The sequence below is a fragment of the Peromyscus californicus genome, unplaced genomic scaffold (assembly GCF_007827085.1).
Source record: "Peromyscus californicus insignis strain IS unplaced genomic scaffold, ASM782708v3 Scaffold_6__1_contigs__length_162567912, whole genome shotgun sequence".
Lineage (NCBI taxonomy): Eukaryota > Metazoa > Chordata > Mammalia > Rodentia > Cricetidae > Peromyscus > Peromyscus californicus.
Genome location: NW_026294584.1, coordinates 10,687,832 through 10,707,860, shown reverse-complemented (window position 1 = coordinate 10,707,860; position 20,029 = coordinate 10,687,832). Strand labels below are relative to the sequence as shown.

At 35.5% G+C, this 20,029-nt stretch overlaps 1 protein-coding gene across 1 annotated transcript in view; it reads left to right on the top strand.

Annotated features, from left to right (window-relative positions):
• The window catches only part of Sema3d (semaphorin 3D), a 195,264-nt gene that overhangs the window by 60,533 nt on the left and 114,702 nt on the right, over window positions 1–20,029 (top strand). Inside the window, exon 2 of the mRNA XM_052720847.1 lies at window positions 9,865–10,052. Within this exon, the coding sequence (XP_052576807.1) occupies window positions 9,902–10,052 (151 nt within the window). The 5' untranslated portion in view covers window positions 9,865–9,901. The remainder of the gene's footprint in view (window positions 1–9,864; window positions 10,053–20,029) is intronic.

The following is a 20,029-nucleotide window of genomic DNA, read 5'->3' as shown; positions in this document are numbered from 1 at the left end:
GCCAGACTGAATTGTACAGATGATGCTCTAGCTGTGCTTTTGTGCACTTTGGGCTGCATTATACCCATGTGTTTCATAGTCTACTGGATCATTACTTCTCCTAGTGCCTTTTTTGGAAAGGATATCAAGAGAAGCTTAATTCTTTATGTCGTTATTTAAGTGTGGAAATACTAAATAAATTATGTTGTCTTCAAAGTGATTATTCTACTTTTTCTTTAAGTTTTATCCAAAGTTATTATTTTAGTAGGGTTTTAGATACTAGCATTTAATTGATGAATTAAATGTATTTTAAATAGTTGTCATTTAAAGACTTCATAGTCAATCGTGTCTAGTTATGCATTAATCAGACTTAACCATTATTTCCACTTTCCCATCTTCAGTAGTAGAAATAGAATTAATTTGTCTGCATAATTAGTAGAAATAGAATTAACTTGTCTGCATAATTATTTGTTTTATTGATATCAGAACAAATACTTTTTTTCTATTTGTTTTTACAGTATTGAATGTTATCTAGTGTTTTTGTGACAATTATATTTTAAGGCCTAATGATTTGTAAGCATATTTTCAGATTATTATGAATTGTTTTAAACAAACATTGTTCTTGTTTTCAAATACTTTTCATTGAAAAATTAAGATAAATTGAATATAACCCTTCTAAATGACTAACACTAATGTATGGCTTACTTACAATGGTATGCAGTGCTTTATGCTATGGATTTTTCATTCTTATAACAAGTACATTAAGTATTCTGGTGATCCACAATTTCAAGCATGGTGAGACACCTGAGGCTAGGTTAGTATATAACCATAGATAAACAGGAGGCACGCAGCTCTGCTACTGACATGACCCAGGAGAGTTATACAGATGTTAACTGGTGATATTCAAAACATTTAGGTCAAAACAATTTATTAATACCATCATATTAGGTTAAAAAATAAGACTTATGGTATCAGGATAATTTAAAATGTGAAAATTTGTTTCAGAAATTGCATGTAAATTTTATTATTAGAGCCAAGCCAATAAAGAGATATTGACTGGGTCAAAGTTTCAGGAATTTGGAATTTTGGTAGATCATCTGGAGCACAAGGCAGATTTCTGTAATAGATAATTGAATCCCAGAGACCCTGCTCCAATCAGGAACATTTTCAAGATTGCACTGGAATATTTATCTAAGAAAGATTCAGTTAGAAATACAATAGTATTGAAACAATCACATTTGTATCATTTTAAACTCAGATGAAACCCATGAACATATGTCTTCATCACTATAATTATGAACAATGATCATTAAATCACCATTGCTTTTAAGTACCTCTCTGTATAATCACTGATTGCTGAAATCAGCATGATAATTAATAGTTCTGTATTGTGACATCTGAAATTCAAATCTGATTTGAAGACGTTTCAGAACTCTACAAGTGACTTTAAGTTCCATTAGAACACTGCTTATGTTGCATTTGAAAGATAATTCTATATGTTTTGATCATTGCAACATATGTTTGAAACATGTATATTTCTATACTCAAGAGCATTGGGTATTATCATAAGGATGTTTGCAGCTGAGTTAATTTTTAATCAAATGTATATATACATACATACTGTGGCTTGCCAATTACCAAGCACATGATGTCACATCATTATCATTTGATAACCCAGAGAACACACTGTCTATTTTCATCCCCAGATAGTGTTATGTTTATGAAGTTAATTATTTGAATTATTTTTCTTATGGAAATGGAGCACTTCAATTGCTAAAAAAATGTTTATTTCCCAAAGATATTTCTGGCTATGAGGACATGGCTTCAGGAATGTAAATTCATACAATCTGAAATGCTATTTTGTTGAGCATGTTTTTATAGAAAAACATACTCCCAATGCCCTTTAAAATAAAATACCACATTTAAGCCATTTCATAATAATAACACAACTACGACTATGATGTATCTTTAGTAAGAAAAGGTTTAGCCCATCTCTACAAGTGATATGCATACTAGTTTAGTGCACAAAGAGCATTGCATATTATAATAAGGATGTTTATAAATAGGGTTACATTTTAAAAATGTAATTGAAATTTAGATGATTTTCCAGATACTACAAGAATACATTTTATTATTTAATATTTACTTAAAATTACATATAATGCCATGAGGTGTAGACTATCTAAGGAAACCCCAATAGTAAGCATAAGAAACCTTCTTTCGAGTTTGTGTGGGAGACTGAGAGACTTCTAAAACAAGACAGACTGTTATATTGACCTTGCTTGCCTCCCAGATGTTCAAAGGAAGTCCCTATTACTGAAGATACCACACATTTTGGACACAGGGCTTAGAAGATTTGAGCTGGATTTAACCTGAAAGCCTCCTTGAGGTCTAGGAAGCGATGAGCATTCCTACCCAGCTGTGGAATCCATAAGCCACAACAAAGATTGGTATGGCAAAATATCTAAAGGTGCAATAATGGCACTCATATTTTGGCAGTAACTATCAACTTTCTAACTGACTTAAAGCCCACTCATCAGGAAGAAGAGCATGCTTACCCAGACCAGTGAGGTTGGGGATCTTAGAAAAAAATCTGCTACTGTTAAACTTTACCAGACCAGCATAATTTCTAACTTCATTCTAAATACTTTATACCCACAGACAGTTATAGCTCCTACCCCCATCAAAGAAACTTCTCTTTGAACAGACAGAGATCATTCCATAAAATCACAAGGGGTGAAAATGCACAAATCAGGTGACCAAAGGGTGGTCAACCAGAAGGGTCCATCTCCAGTACAGCTACACTGCCATGGCTCAGGGAACATCGTGGAGGAAGGATGGAAAGACTAAAATCAAAGATCCAGAACATCTGCTGTGAGATTGTGTCTCCTAGAAATGACAGGAACGCTATATTCACAATAACTCAATGAGATGGCTGCCTAAACAAGACCTGAAAAATGACAATACCAGTAGACCCATGAAGTTGTAAGGAGAAAATTTCATAGGATCCCACCCGAGACAAAGAGCTACAGATATCTGATGATTGCTGAGAAATGGAAAATTAGTCTTTTCAGCAATGAACTCCCTAACTTGTTATTTAAGTTATATATATACATTTATTTAAGTTTTATATACATAAAAGCAACACCAAATGGACACAGTGGGTTCTACTAATATATTTATGCATATGTGTAAATGCATGTATGCACATATAACAATATTAATAAAAAAGAGGCCCTAGAGAAATCTTGTCTAACTCTGAAATGATAGATTTTATTTCATTATATTATATTTTATTTTGTTATCTTTTTTCCTAAAAGAATGGATGAATGAATGGATGGATGGATGGATGGATGGATGGATGGATGGATGGATGGATGAATGAGAGAAAACCCAGCTACTAGGTGAAAGTTAACAACTGAACTGTCATTTATACATGCTGGGAGAGGGAAACAGCAGTTCTCTCCAAAGGAGCGACACTAGGCAGATCAACCGCTCCAGGACAGGCCTCATGTTCAACATACAATGAACTCCACAGGTTTGGGTTTTTTTTTTTTTTTTTTTGGTGTGTGTGTGTGTGTGTGTGTGTGTGTGTGTGTGTGTGTGTGTGTGCTTGCACTTTCATTTGGTCACAGTTTAGTGGTTTTTTGTTTGTCCATTTTTTCTTTGGGAGCATGTTTTTATTTCATTTTCTTGGTTTTGGGGTTTTTGTTGTTGTATTAGATTTTCATTTGCTTTTTAAAAAGTAACTTAAAATTGATTGGTGAGGGAAGTTGAGAGGATCAGGAAGGACTTAGGGGAGGGGAAGAATATGATAAAAAATATATAAATAAAAAGAATAAAAGGAAAAAAGAAAAAAGAGGCTCTGAATTTGAGAGAGAGTGAAAGGGACTGGAAGGAGATAAAGGAAGTGGGGAAATGATGAGTTGATATTTTAATTTTTAAGAAGTTGTTGTCATGTGAATTCAACTCATCATTAGATATTCATGATGTCAGTTAATGCATAGTCTACAGAATTCTAAAGTAGTAAGATATTTCATGTATTAAAATGTACAGGTATTACTTTTAATTTCTGGTGATTATAGTTTCTTGTCTCCTGACTTGAGCCAAAATATGTAAAGGTAACATTTTTGCATTAATAAAATATGGAAAGCAATGATTTTTTTTCTCTCATCATCCTATATGCACACATGCAAACACACACATACACCACACAGATGCACACACACACACACACACCTGAAAATTAATCCTGAATCTAATTGTTCTAGTCTTTATGTCTTCATGTTTGAAAAGTTACTGTATACTTCACTTATTATTCCTTAAATAGAATAATTTTCAGTATTAACAATTTATCAGATTCCCTTAATGAGTTCAGTAACAAGTTGTTATAAATAAATAAGTCACATCAATGAAATTCACATAAAATTTTATATCTCTTGTTACTCAAATAAAATTTTTGATGAGTTACCATCCATATAATACGCTTTGGACCTTTTCTGTTCCTTGGGGAAATGGCACAGGCTTTCCTGAGTGTTAGATTGTGCTCTTGGATCTCTGATTTAGTGGAACAGTGTGTAAAAATCTCATAATCAGAACACTCCCCATTGGCTCCACATCTGAAGATTCCCAAGAGTGTTGTTTGTCTCCATGAACATCTGGAACAGATTAGATGCAGCTAATTGGCTCCAGGTCGAGCTTGTTACAGACAGTAGCATGCAGTATAACCTATGCAATTCCTTAAATCCACCCACTTTGGGTAACTCACACCTACTTCTATTTATTCATAATTCCTCCCAGATGTACAACTTTATACACATGTATGTGTGTATATGTGGACACTCACATACACATGAACACACAGAGAGATAGCAAATATCATTGCATTAGTAGAGAGGCTATCAACATGTATTCATAATCTATGAAAATGAAAGATTAAATATTTAATTTAGAGGATTTTTGGAAAGAAAAGAATGATCAGGAATAATAGAGTGTAGAGAATGCATTTAATAGTAGATATTATTCATTTTTTTAAAAAGTTCTAGACTTTCCAACTTTTTTTTTTCTGTATTTTACTCCTGCCCTATGGTATATGTTTCAGCACGTGGAGGCACTTACCAAAATGTCATCACAGTAAAGCAAGCAATGCTTTGATTTTTAAGTTCTTTAACGTTATGAATGAGTGGGTTTATGAGAAACAGTATGGCCACTGTTCCCCGAAACCAAAGCATCAATCTTTTTAACAGACGATGTTGGAGGCACAGGGCATGTCTTAGCGATTAATGACCAGTTGGAGGAGTCGCTATCTCAATACGTAGCCAAGGGCCATTAACCTCAACTAGTCATTAATTTCCAGAAAGTGTCCCAAACTGAGGTCATTATTGCTAATAAAATGCACATATGGTGTGTCCTCTTTCTTGCTCTGTATGTAAACACATATCCCTGTTACACACACTGCTACACGTCAAAAAGAAAGCAGTTCTCCACATGTCTTGAATTCTGCAGTCCTGAACTTCATGAGGATTTGAATCCACTCAGTTCATTTGTCCACTCACTTCTCACTGTTTTCAGAGGGTGTAGGTAACATTCTTGCATCTCAAGGCTTTTGCTGAGATGGAACATGACACCAGAAATCTACTCACAGGTAGACAGAGAGAAAAGTGAAAGAACTGTGGGGATGAAATGAGACAGGCCCTGATGGGTATAATGGGACCAACACGTATTACCAAGTAAACAATGAAAAGAGGAAATCAATGCATATGTTAGTAAAAATGGCATGAGATAAAGAGTTACAGTTTCTCTTTGGTACCCTCCTCATCAAGTCCCACTGGATTATATTCTAATCTTCTTCCCTCATAACCATCTAGCAAAGTTATCTTGCTACCCAATTAGCTTTTCCAGAGCCCAGGTACGGTGATGCACACCTAGTATCTAGGAATCTAGGAGTCTGGGCTAAGAGGGAAACCTGTCCATCTTGAGAACAATCTTGCTACATAGTATCCATGGCACCAGCAACGGCTACATAGTAAGACTCTGTCTCCAGATAAATTCAGTAGAGACTGGATAGAGCTCACTAGTTCAGAGTGCATACTGCTCTTGCAGAGGACCCAAGTTCAGTTACAAGCACCCACACCAGGTAGCTTACAATCTGTCAATTTAGCTTCAGGGTTTTCTGGCCTTCCTCGTACACACACATACACACACACACACACACACACACACACACACACACACACACACACACACACACACTTCTGAGAGCCTCTTTGCGATCCTGGGAACTGTGCTAACTTGTAAGCTAATTGCTGCAAGATCCTTTTGGCTAGAAAAACTCACGAGCTTCTGGGTTTTCAGATTTCTAACCTAATTCAAGGGTCCTCTCCCTCCTCACCAGGGTGGTTCCTGAATCTCCGTGCTGACACACACACACACACACACACACACACACACACACACACACACACACACAGAGTTTTAAACAACTATTAAAATTAAATAACCAATAATAAACTTGTGGTAAGTGTTGTCAAAAACAGCTAATAAGGTGAATCTACAAGACAAAAATACATCATTTTCAAGAGCATAAGGACAAGCTAAAAAGTTGAAAGACTGCATTTATTAGACACTGAGTAGTTAAAAATATAACTCAAATCTGATTTGATATTTTTAACAAGTTAGCAAGAGGGAATCAGCTTGGGCAATAGTATAAATATGCTTTCCCACTACATAAAACAAAACAAAAAACCCATCCAACTAACCAAACAAACAAAAACCCCATGGACTGGAGAAGTGATTTAGTTGGTAAAATGAGGACCCAAGTTTGAACCCCAGAATCACAGCAATAAAATAAAAAAGCCGAAATGGTTGTGTGTACTTGTAACACCAGGTCTGGGGGATGAAACCCTAGGATTTACTGGCCAACCAACTTAGAGTGCTCAGTAAGTTCCAGGCCAGTGAGAGACCCTGTCTAAACCAAAGCAGGTAGACAGTGTCTGAGGAATAATGTGCATGATTCCCCTCTTCTTCCACATGCTTCACCACATATATGCACCTGTTCCCAAGTGAACATACACACACACAAACACACATTCCTCAAACATACACATAAATAAAATATTGAATTTTGAGAGCAATTTCAAATGTATTATTTAAATAATGTTGACACATTAGTATGTTATATTAATATATGCATAATTATAAGCTGAAAAACAATTTTTATAAGTTGCTGGTGATTTATCATTTTACATTTAATAAAATTTCTGTGAAAGATGTAAGGATGTCATTTATATGGGCTGTGGTGTGCACGTGGAGAGCAGAAGACAACTATCAGGAGTTAACTCTTGCCTTTCACCTGCTCAGGCAGGCTCTCTTATTGTTTCTCCTGTACCCCAGGTTAGCTGGTCCATAAGATTCTGGAGAGTCTCCTGTCTCCTTCTCCCATCTCTCCATAGGAGTGCTGAGTAGAGATGTGTGCCACAACATCCAGATTTTTATGTCGGGTCTGGGTATTAAGCTCAGGCTTGTGTTGCAAGCAGTTTTACCTGCTAAAACATGTCATTATTCCATTTTTACATCTTTTTTCATCAGAAGGCCATTCCTTTTTTATTAGTCAGGATTCTCTAGAGGAACAAAACTTATTGAATGAATATATGTATGGGATTTATTGGAATAGCTACAGGTTGTGGTTCAGCTAATCCAACAATGGCTGCCTGATAACAGAAGTTTCAAGAATCCAACAAGCATTCAGTTCATGAGGCTGGAGGTCTCAGCTGTCTTCAGTTTATGCCAGAATCCTGAAGAGGTAGACTCTAATGTCAATAAAGAAATGGACTTGCTAGCAAGACTAAGAACAAGCAGGCAAAGAGAGAGAGCTTCCTTCTTCCATGTCCTTTAGATAGACTGTCTGAAGAAGTTGTGGTCCAGATTAAAGGTGACTCTTCCTACCTTGAAAGATCTTGATTAAAGGTTTATCTTCCCACCTTAAAGATCTTGATTAGAAGTGTGTCTTCCCGGTTCACATTATTGCATTCAGAAAAGAATCCCTCCTAGGTGTGCCCAGTCATTTGGATTTTAGTTAATTCCAGAAGTAGTCAAGTTGAAACCAAACATAGCCAGCACTCTTTTTATCTGTTACGTTGTACTCACTCGAGTAAAAACTTCAGGAAGTGTCAAGTAAACGTAAATAAAATAGTGCTAAGTACACATTTAATAAAATGTCATTAAATAAATAAATATAAATGTGATTATTCATATGCAATACTCCATAAGAACTAAATCACATATTATACACAAGGAATAACTATATTATTTTATACATATTTTGAAAATAATGAAAGTAATTTAAAAATATAATTTACTCATCATATATTGTAAAAATATAAAAGAAAATTTACATACAATTGAAATTAATTCTCAGGGCATAAATAATTTTTATATTATTTTATTTTCATGGATGGATTTTACCTTCTGAGATTTAAAGTAGCCTTGACATTGAAAGTCTTTGACAGACTGGACTATATCTTACTAGCATAATGCTTTTCTAGAATGAACAAGGTCAAACCAACAAATAAAAGTATGGCACACACTTTAGAATCCTGAAAAGCTGAAAAAAAAACCTTAATTAAATATTCTAAAAATAATACAAATATGCATAAAATACTTATTCTGAATATGCAATAATTAATAATACCACTTAAATATGATTCACATTTATTATGTATGAAGCTATTAACATGAAACACCAGTGTTATCTGTCTAATAATTATAAAAATCAGGCACTGCATGAAGAATACCTGCTGGGCTCCAACCTAGCAATATCTTTTCTGTTGACTGTTGACTAGAAAAACAGATGGTACCTTAATGGTAATGCAAGAGAAGTTAAGACCGCATTATAATTGGAAGATAACTGGATTCTAAACAAAAAATACTTAGGCCTGACGAAGGCAGCCACTAGATTAAGTCCTGATCAGTTGTTTTGACTCATCTCTTACTTAACCATGTGGCATTGGAAGAATTATTTGGCTATGTACCTGTTTTCTCAACAATGAAATTATTTAAAGAGTTATATTTCATAGCTCTCATTAGTGTTAAATTATTTGGATTATACAGACCGCAGAATACATCTGATATATCTGTTTAACAAATGCTACATGTGACTTTTAATTTCAGGTTTACTTTGAAATATGTTTCTATTTTCTATGTATCATAAAAAAGAACATCCAGTCAGCTTACTGGATAGTATAGTTAGTAACAGCATAGTTAGTAACAATCTTCTTCCTCTTGTAAATTTTCACGTTTTACAATGTAATTTTCTAAGTAAACTTGCCCTGTCAGAGGCAGATTCACCTGCAGTCAAGGCAGAGAGCATGCTTCCAGTGTAACTTCTGTACTGTGGCCCTAACTTAGTCTTATCAAATTTCACCAACCTAAACATCTGTAAGGCCTTGTAAAGCAGAACTGGGGAATGCTGTCTTTTGTCTCTTCCCATTGGAGGATCCTTTCCTTTGGTGGTGTTGTCACTCACAAGTAGAGTTCTCCAAGCACTTCTAATTTAGGAACAGACTCATGAAGCTTTGGGGGGAAAAGTAGTTCTCCAGAGATAGGCACTGAAAACACAAACAAAATAAAACAGCTTGAGGAGAAGAAGAAAGTTATTCATTAACAAAAGAGTTGAATTTCTACTAGTGCATTCATTCTGCCAACAAAAGACAAACTTGAATTTTATTACTTAGCTCTGAATCAGTCTCTCTGTAACTTGTCTGTAAAAATAAAGCAAGAGAAAAGAGAAATTATCTTTGAAAAATGTCAGAAAGCTATTGCTAAGTCTAGAAGAATCTAAGATATTGCCTTGCAGTAGTGTTCTTATCTTCTTTTTATGCTTCTTAGGTTGAGTTGACAGTGTTTGAAAGACAATATTATCATCATGAATGCTAATAAAGATGAGAAGCCAAGGTCCAGAAGTCAAGATCTTCACCTTCTTCATGCTTGGATGATGCTAATCACAACTGTGCTGTTTCTTCCCATCACTGAAACATCTAAACAAAATATTCCACGTCTCAAGCTAACCTACAAAGGTGAGTACATAAATATTTTAGTTTTCACTATGATATCTGAATGTCTTCTTTGAATACCTATTTCTTTTATTTAGAAATGTATATTCACCTCTAGAAAGTTACATCGACAGTACAGTATTGAGAACACAGGTTACAATTATTTACCTTTGAGAAGCAAAGGATACTTGAACTACTCAAGTACATTTTTCAGTTGATATTTATAATGATTAATTTAGTCTACCAGATAGCATTAAAAATCAAATGTACAATAATAGAAAGTGTAACAAATTCTATGTAAATGCTACTAATTACTGTTACTACCACAAGCTAACATGTATTTTGAACAATAAGAAGTATAGATGGGCTATAGCTTACTGGCATAAAGCTTTCCTAGCATGAACGAGGCCAAACCAACAAAGAAAAATATGTCACACACTTTAGAAACTTGAATGGCCAATCTCCCTTAAGGTTCATCTAAAAAGTTTCACAGTCTACAATAGCTAAGATACCAATTTTCCAGGTGTTGAAGTGGGAAATATCAATATGAAAGGCATACAATCCAAGGATATAAATAAAACAAAATCTAAGGTAACTGTTTTTAAAGATTTAAATTAATATCAATGAGTAATGTAAAAGGATTATGTTGTAGTTATTCATTGTGTGGGTGTTTGAATCTGTGTATAGTTTTTTCCAAATTTCATGTCTAAAGACTTTATTTCTTTTTCTTTCCTATGATTTACACTAGGCTTCTTATAATGCATTTTAAAAATTCTGCATGTAAAGTCAAACAACTTTATTCTGAACTTCTATTAAAATTAAACTGATAGCTTTAATATCTTCTGTTTTTTAATTTGCCCTTCCTCCAGTGAAAATTAATGTTGATGGTAAAAGTTAATTGTTTTTCAAATGGTTTCCTCATACTTCTTTACTTTTGCAAACAAAACCTTAATATTCTACTTTTTTCACATTCTGTGTGTTGCTATGTGTATTGGGATGAAGCACAGAGGTAGAGTGCTTGCCTAGCCTGTGCAGGACCTTGGTTCAACTCCCAGCATTAAAAATAAAAAAATGGAAAAGATGAAGGAAACTGTTGGCATTTGGATTTTATGTTTCATGTGTTAGAGAGCTGAAAACTTTTTTATTTTCATATACTTACATGCATAAAGCCATTTAATTAAAGTATTAAAAACAAAGGATAAGTCTTTCTGTATAAATAATAAATCTCATTGTGAGGTATAATTTATTAGAATTTTGATTAACTAATAATCAAAAGCTACATTTGAGAATTATATCAATAATTAATTACAGATGATTTTTTTTTGTATCTTTCCTCCAAAGCCTGTTGGCTTTAAGTAAAGTGCTGTCTGAAAATAAAAAACAGAGCCAAGGATTTTAACCATGGTAACCTCATACTTATGATCTTCCTTGCTGAGTGCTGAGATTATAGGCATGTATCACCAAGACTGCTATACTCTTTGTGAGACCCCTTTTATGATTTGGGTTCTCTTCATAACTATGTTGAACAACAGGCAGCAGAAATGAGAGACAGGATCAATATGAACATTATCCTTTGGAAGGCGTGGGACAGACAAACATTTTAGGGGTGACCTAGTATAGTAAAGGTCAAAGATGCTGAGGTTTATAGGAGCTTTGATCAGCCAGAATAGAAAGACTTTACTAAGCATTTTGAGCACTCAGGTGACATTTTACAAAAGGAATATTTTGACAGCTGGGTTACTTATGCCTGCAATCCCAGTCTGAATGATGGTAAATTTAAGCACATCTCGTGCTATTGTAGCAAAAATCTGCCTTAAGAACAAAACAAACTAGATAGCTAAATAATAGGAAGATGATAGATAGATAGATAGATAGATAGATAGATAGATAGATAGATAGATAGATAATAGTTAGATAGATCGTTGGACTATTATATCTATAAAGAAAAGATATACTAAACCTGCCTCAAATGTCAAACTCTTCTCATAATGATGATCTACAAGTAAATAAAATAAACAATTTCTCAAGTATGACACCTCAGCAACCAGACCCTCAATTTGACAACTAGAGTCTCCCTACACTGAACAGTTACTATGCATGCGAAGACCCTGGGGGTTGGGTAATGGTGGCTAGCAAAGCAAACTTAGTTGAAAGCGGAACTTGAGATGATATGGTCACTTACTTTAACAGATAAGGACCACAAGACATCTGCTGTATCATAAGACAGTCTATCAAAATAAAGCCACAGCAAAAAAAGTTCTTGCGGTGGTAGGGAAAACCTCCCACCCCGGTTTTGGAGACACTGTGTCTCTATGTAACTTAGGCTAACCTCGTATTCATGACCTTCCTTGCTAAGTGCTGAGATTGGACCAAGATGGGCATGCTCTTTGTGATACCCCCTCCATTCCTTGGGTTCTCTTCATAACTATGTTGTGACAGCATCTTTAAAACGTTGGGCTAGAAAAGATGGCTCAGCAGTTAAGATATCTGCAATTATGAGGACTAGGTTTTGGGTCCCAGCACGCACAGTAACAAATCTGGCCACCTTGAAATTATCTGTAATCACAGCTCTGAGGCGGGAGGATTGCTGAGGCTTACTGTTTTCTGGACCAGCTGCAGTGAAGCCACAGCTTCAGCCAGAGACCTTGCCTCAAAGAAATAGGGAGAGTGGCAAAATATGACATCCCACACCCTCTTCTGGTCTCTAAGTACACAATGCCTACTCACATATAAATGAATACAAAAGACTCTTGGATGTGCTTAAAACACATTTTAATGTTTTTATTCTGACAGCACCCATTTTGTCAATCAATATCATTTGGATGACTACCGATACATAACAGCATGCCACCATGAAACTCAGTACTATGAGCAAATGAATCCTAGTTCCATGGGTCAAGAGTTTGGTGAAGGTAGGCTGTGTAGTTATGACTCTAGCTTACACCGTCAAATGTTGACTGGAGTGGAAACATCAAATGTCTTGAGGATTGGCTGCTGGTGTCTCTTTCTTCATGTACAATCTGGGTTGTCCTGAGGAAGCTCCTCCACCCGTGTAGATTGGACTTCCGCAAAACCAGCTCAGAGCTCAAGCATGTGCATTTCAACACACATTATAGAAGCAGAAAACACATGTTTCTTCCAGGATAGTTTTATTTGAGATGTGAAAATTAGATTTGTTTTCAAGAGGGGATTACATAACCTGGACTTCCCAACAATAGTAAGGTCAAATTCAATTATACATAGTAATATAGCAATATTATTATGACTATCTTTGTGAAATATAGTGTGCTACAGTTAGCTGTTATAAATACTTTGTTTTTATGAAAGACACTTATACAATTCAGTAAGGAAATGAAATGAAATGAAACAATACTAGAATAGCTTAATATGCATGTATCAAAAATGATTTCCCAGGGAGGTGGTGGTGCACACCTTTAATCCCAGCATCCGGGAGGCAGAGACAGGTGGATCTCTGAATTCAAAGCCTATCTATCTACAGAGCAAGGTCTAAGTTCTAGGACACAGAGAAACCCTATCTTGAAAAGCCAAAAAACTAAATAAAAAAAAAACTAGTTTCTACCTTTATACTACAGTATATACAAAATATATAATACAAATTGGTTTATAAACATAAGCAAAGAAGTGTTGAAACTGTATCATAGAATGACATCTTTGCATCTTAAAATAAGCAATGATTTCTTAGGCAAGACACTAAAACTAATAACTATAAGCATTTTAAACTAAGAATCAGTAAAATTAAAACCAAATTCTATATATCAAAGGTCAATACTCAGGTCACTTTAAATAATGTGGTACTTGCTTTTGGAAGTTGCCAATTATTCAGCACCATAAAGACTGAATTTCTGAGTATCTTCAGGGGACTCTACTCGCACCCCTGTTTGCCTTTTTTACATTAAATACAGGTGTGTAGAAAGAAGGCAGTTCAATTTCCTCAATAACATTTCTTAAAAGTGGCCTCTTCCTGCATTAAAGGAAAGTATAGGACACAAATTTACTGTACCTTGGTATCATTTTGAGGGATATTGCTTGTACACCACACTCTCGTTTCTCAATCTCCAGCATCAGTTGGCATTGATCTTATATTTTGTTGTCCTTTTATTTCTCTAAGAAGTCTGATAATTTATTGAAATCAGCTGACCCTTTACTATGCAGAAATACTATAGACAGACTAAAATTTCATTCCTCTGCCTTAATCACAAGGAAAAAGTAGAGAGACCAAAATCAGCAAAATGAAATTTTTTTTTTTTTTTTTTTTTTTTGGTTTTTCGAGACAGGGTTTCTCTGTGTAGCTTTTCGCCTCTCCTGGAACTCACTTGGTAGCCCAGGCTGGCCTCGAACTCACAGAGATCCGCCTGGCTCTGCCTCCCGAGTGCTGGGATTAAAGGCGTGCGCCACCATTTTAACCTGGGTTTTAAAACTAGTTTTAAGAGTACAATATCAATCCATAAGTCATGCCTCCTCAGCTGTGCAGTATATAGAAGCCTAGGTATGTGACATATATCATATATGTCATATATGTGTCAGGTATTGTTCTAGGTCAGAGAAAAGTCACTGTCCACTTCAAACTTATTTTCTCAATGCACAAAGAACAGGGGAAAATACTAAAAAACATCATTCCAAATAATTGTAAGTTACAGGAAGACTATGCAGAGAATGAAAAGGCCCAATACTCAGATTCCTCATGCCCACGAAAGTTTCCAAGTCTGGGGAAACCATTGCTTCCAGGAACATTTAACTGATAACATATATGAGGTGCCTGAGCCTAAATGCCTTGTCCCAGAGAAAGAAGCTCTGAAGAGAAGAACCCAGCTGAATGGTTGTGTTTGTTGAGTCTAGGGCCCATGATGCCATCCCAACTGCCACCTGGAGGGAAAGACAACATATCCAGGAGCACAAATATCAAGACATTTAAAAAAATACTACCAGATGTTACCACTGCTTCTTTGGTAAATATATCCTTTTCACTAACCCCAAATACTAGAACCCAAAACTTCTACGAGTTTTCATTAACAAGCAAAACGTGCAATCCTCTGTTGCTTTTTCACCTGCCATTTTATAATAGTGTCTTTGACATATTTGATGGAATGGCACTTCGTTTTATAAGAAATTTGAAATGCATAAACACATACATTCAGTTTTTCCATTTTTATAAACTAATTCATTTAGCTATAAAGTGCATCATGTGTCTCAAGTAGAAATTTCCTTCCAATCTGGCACACAGAACCTGTTCAGTTTGACTCATCCAATAACATGTCTGTTTTTCTCAATTCACTGTGAAAAAAGCAGTAAATGGATCAGATTCTGAAACCACAGGACCTAGATCTTGACTGCTCTTATTAGATGTGAAATACTTGGAGAGACAGGAATATCAGGAATTCAGGGCCAGTCTGTTCTACATGAGTTCCTGACTCACAAATGAAAAAAAAAAAAAAAAAAAAGAAAGTGAAGAAGAGAAGAGAAAAGGAGAATAGAAAATCTTTAAACATGCTTTTTGAATACCATTAATTCGATAGATGCATAAACTAGGATAAATGTATTTATTCACGACAAAGAAAGTTGGCACTTAACAGGTGTGTTTGACTAAAGCCATATTACACATCACATCTTTCAGTATGAAGTGGAAGATGCAGCAGTAATGAACTTATGTTAATATAGTCAGTGTAAATGTATGTACAGTTTATTTGTAGAAAAGAACATTCATTTTAAATGTTAAAGTAAGAAACACAAGAGGTGAAAGAATGGAAGACACAGTGAGGCTTCAGTCCTTTCTCTGACATGTACTCTCTGAGCACTGTCAGAACGGTTGCTTGCTATTCCTGGTCCAGATATCCACCCCCCCATGATTGCTGGGTCTCTTGGACAGTAGGTTCTCCTTGAGGACCAATTTAAATAACAGTTGTGTAAACAACTCAGATGTTACCATGGGATGGAAGTTGCCACAAAACTGAATATAATGTGTCTTTGAAGACATATATATGGCACACTTATGGTCTTAAATACATAATGGTATTTCAGCATTTTGGGCAGAATGTTGCCATAGACAGCATAAAAATCTTTTTTTTAATAAAAGCATGCAGTTAATTCCCAGTCTGCAAACTCTCTTGGATAGTTTATCCATACAAAAGGAATTTAGTTCCCTGAAGCATTAGATGACCTGAGTTAGTGGCAGGTTTTACATCTTTAGTTTAAATGAAATCGGTTGTTTACTGCTGTAACAATTAGCTGTAAGAATAGCTTAGTGATGTACAAATCTCAACAATACAGTATTGTAAAAATGCATAAATTAACACCTTAGGATTAAGAGTTTGAGTCTCTGTGTAAAAAGGAAAGAATCCAGCCCTTTAAATCGAGCAAGCTGAGTACAAAGGGGCCTCAGTGTTTTCCTGCATTTCTGTTGTAAGTGGGGTTCAGACATCAATAGATCTGCATCATCTGGGCACATCTGGCCTGCCCCTCCTTTTGAATGACAGTCTGTGTATTAACCAGAATCACAGCTGACTTAAATAAAAGGTAAATCCAGAAATACAGTCCTCTAGATGGCTTTGTTTCCCGTGTTCTTCTTCCCTTTCAACATGAGCATGTGGGCCATGAGCATGTGGATGTCACCACAGGCATCTACAGTTTGGATTCCAGATGGCACGGTACCATCTCTACATCATTAACAGTCTGTAACAAAGTCTGCCTGGATGAGGAGAGATCTACAAGCTAAGCATGCATCAGTCTGAAAAATCATTAGTTATAACCTTATTATACTTTTTCATGTGCTGAAATACAGCACCAATTTAGACATTACTCTTGCCAACATGAGATGCTAGGGTCTTTTATATTTGTGTGTGTGTGTGTGTGTGTGTGTGTGTGTGTGTGTGTGTGTGTGTGTGTATACACTCACGTGTGCATACACCAGAGTGTGCTTGCCAAAGTATGTATGTATATGGAGGTCAAGAGAAAATTTACGGGAGTCATTCTGTCTTTCCACCATGTGAGTCCCAGGGATCCAATTCTGGTGATCAAGCTGGATGCCGAGTACCTTTCCCTGCTGAGCCATCTCTTCAGATGGGTGGAAGGAATTCATGGAATAACTATGGAAAAATGAGATGTTCTAAAGAATTTCAAATACAGTATGCAATGGATCTTTGAATATTTGAAGAAATTTTAAGATATTTTGGGTTAAATACCCATAGTGTTAGAGAATTTTTACCACAAAATTTATCTAATTTGTAATTTTTTGGAAAATTCAAAAAGGCAGCATCATATGATAAGGATTGATATGACATGGGGCAGAACAAAATATTTTTTGAGTATATTTAAGAATTTAGAAAAACAATGTGAATCTTAGCCTGACCATATGAAGAATAAATATTTGAAGAGGAGAGAAATTTGCTCTTTGGACTTTCAATTTTCCCTGGATATTGGTGTCCAGGATGTGAAAAGGATGTAGAAGAAATATCTATATATTAACCAGAATATATGAAGAGTAAAGAAATAAGAAAGAGAAACTAAATCTGAGTAGACAGTTGGGTGTGGAGACATGGTTGTATCCCTGGAGTTATTAAGGTCAGAAGGATGACATGTTTAGAGGTAAAACTGTCTAAGAAACAAACTAAGACTTACAAGAGGTTGTGGGGCTTTGGGTGTGCTTGAAGTCATTGACCGATAGCACAAAGTTTATGGGGCATAAACAACTTGTGAGAAATAGAAAAGTATAAGTGGGAAATACTGTTTTACTGCTTATACTATGTAAATACTGCCTATTGGAGCAATGCCCTCTGGTAGGCATGCGTGAGAAGAATGACGTCAGTCTCCTGACTACCTCTCTACCAAGATCAGAGGCCATCATCTGGGGACAACCTGGGGAAAACTCTCATGGATGATTGAAATCTGTTCTAAATGAAAAGCCAGTGTGAAATTTTCCCCAAATCAGTGGAAATGTAAGAGCAAATGTTACAAGTGACCAGCATGATAAATGAAAACCGGACATATATGTGGCAAATTATTTTAACTTTCATAATAGCAAGAGTGAGGACATGGTTTGAAAAACTTCCAGGAAAAACAGAAGGCATGTTCAAAGGCTTGGGATACAGATGGCTTGAAATGTCTCAGCTGTGACCAAAGGCTCACATATGACTTGATCATTGTTTTTGATGCGCATTCACCTACTTTTAAGAGAAATTGATGTTTAAAATAATAAGATTTATAAAATATGATCTCTTAAATAACAAATATAGCCCTGTGCTCTCTATTTTGAAGTTATGCTACTGTGAGGAATCTTCTTATTTTGTTATATTTGCCTTACAACTCTGAGCCAAACGTATTACAATGTAGATTTTAGAGTTTTCCTTTGATTATTTCATGTACGTGGCTGGAGCACATCCACATTCACTAATGAAGTGGAATTTTGATTTTAAGCACTCCTTGAAAATTGAAAAATTCTAAAAGCCTTGAAGGAGCCAGGTAAAGAATTATCTTGGTAGGATCAGTTTTCCTCAGGAGTTATCCTCTCAGCTACCTATGAGGGAGTCCACACCATAGTAACATTGCTTCCCAGGGAAGTACTACTTTTTCACAGTACAATGGGGCATTATCCTTCACAGCAAGATTTGAGGAATTAAAAAAAAAGACTCATTTTTGAAACTATATATTTAAACATTCATAAATCATGACTCTCATGTGCTATAGTTTATATGAAGTATCCACAATTAAAATCTAGCTTCCCTAGTTATTAAACCTGTGAATTAAAAGTAAGGACATGGATAATGTGACAAAGTAAATTTGATATACTCCTACCCCACATGCTGTCCTGATAGGAACATAGATCAGATGATATAATAATTCTAATAAATGTTTCCCTAAGCAAAATCATCTCCTTCATGTTTGCCATATTTAATATTCTAAAGCTAAAGAACAGAATTCTGCTCAGCATTCCACTGCAGAAAAAAAGTGAGAATTCAGTTCTGTCAGTCTTTCTTGTTGGGCTTGCATTTACCAGAAATATTTATGGTATCTATGTTGCCTAGCAAAATGTCAATATCCTGTACATCCAGAATTTTGAAGTAGTTCTTTGTGGGATTTTAGGTTTGACTAACATTCTTTCTTTTGTATTGTTTGAACAGTTGGCTGTATATAACTAAATACAGACATGTTGATTGTAATTGGCATTTTTATGTAGATAGTAATTAGTTACTTGGTAGCCAAAAAGCTTTGCATTTGCTCTCAAGACTCTTGAAACTTGATGAAAGTCAAATAGAACCACTATCAATTAATTTCTGTGCTGAGTCAAAGGGAATGCTTTCTCTAGGAATAAAAACTGGAGAAATAAACAAGCACCTGTGGATGCTGAAGGAACTAAATAAACCATAGCACTGGAGGCTAATGAATATTTTTAAGTAATATTTTGCTGACTCTGCTCAATTTCTTACCCAAACTTTGCTTGGGGGTGGATTGATAGCCAAAACCTTTCTGGATGAAAAATGGGAAAAATCTTTGAAGTAACCTCATAGAAGAAATTTTAGGACAGCCACTAAGTCAATATGTAGAGCCCAAGCAATTCAGAATTAGGAAAATAGTTAAATGTAGTATCAATGCAGAAGTAGGAAGCAAGCTAAAAAAAGTATATACAAATGATGTAAATACATTTCATAGAAGACACTATACATGCTCCCATGCTTAAAAGTCCTCAGTCCTAGTGATTTGACAGTCTTCTCCTTGAAGATAAAGAGGAGAGGGTAGGGCAAGGATTTATAGCGAGCCTCTTGGGTTGGCAAAGAGCGGTGACTGGGCGTTCATCTGTATCTATTTTTAGATGCAAGATTTCCTCCTGCAAAAGTGTGGTCCTTAGATTGGCTGGGGTGAAATATGACTTTCTTCAAAGCTGATTTTCTTTTTAAGTGATGAATCTCTACCTTTCAAAACCTTGGTGTGTGTGTGTGTGTGTGTGTGTGTGTGTGTGTGTGTGTGTGTGTGAAACCAAGTGAAGGGCTCTC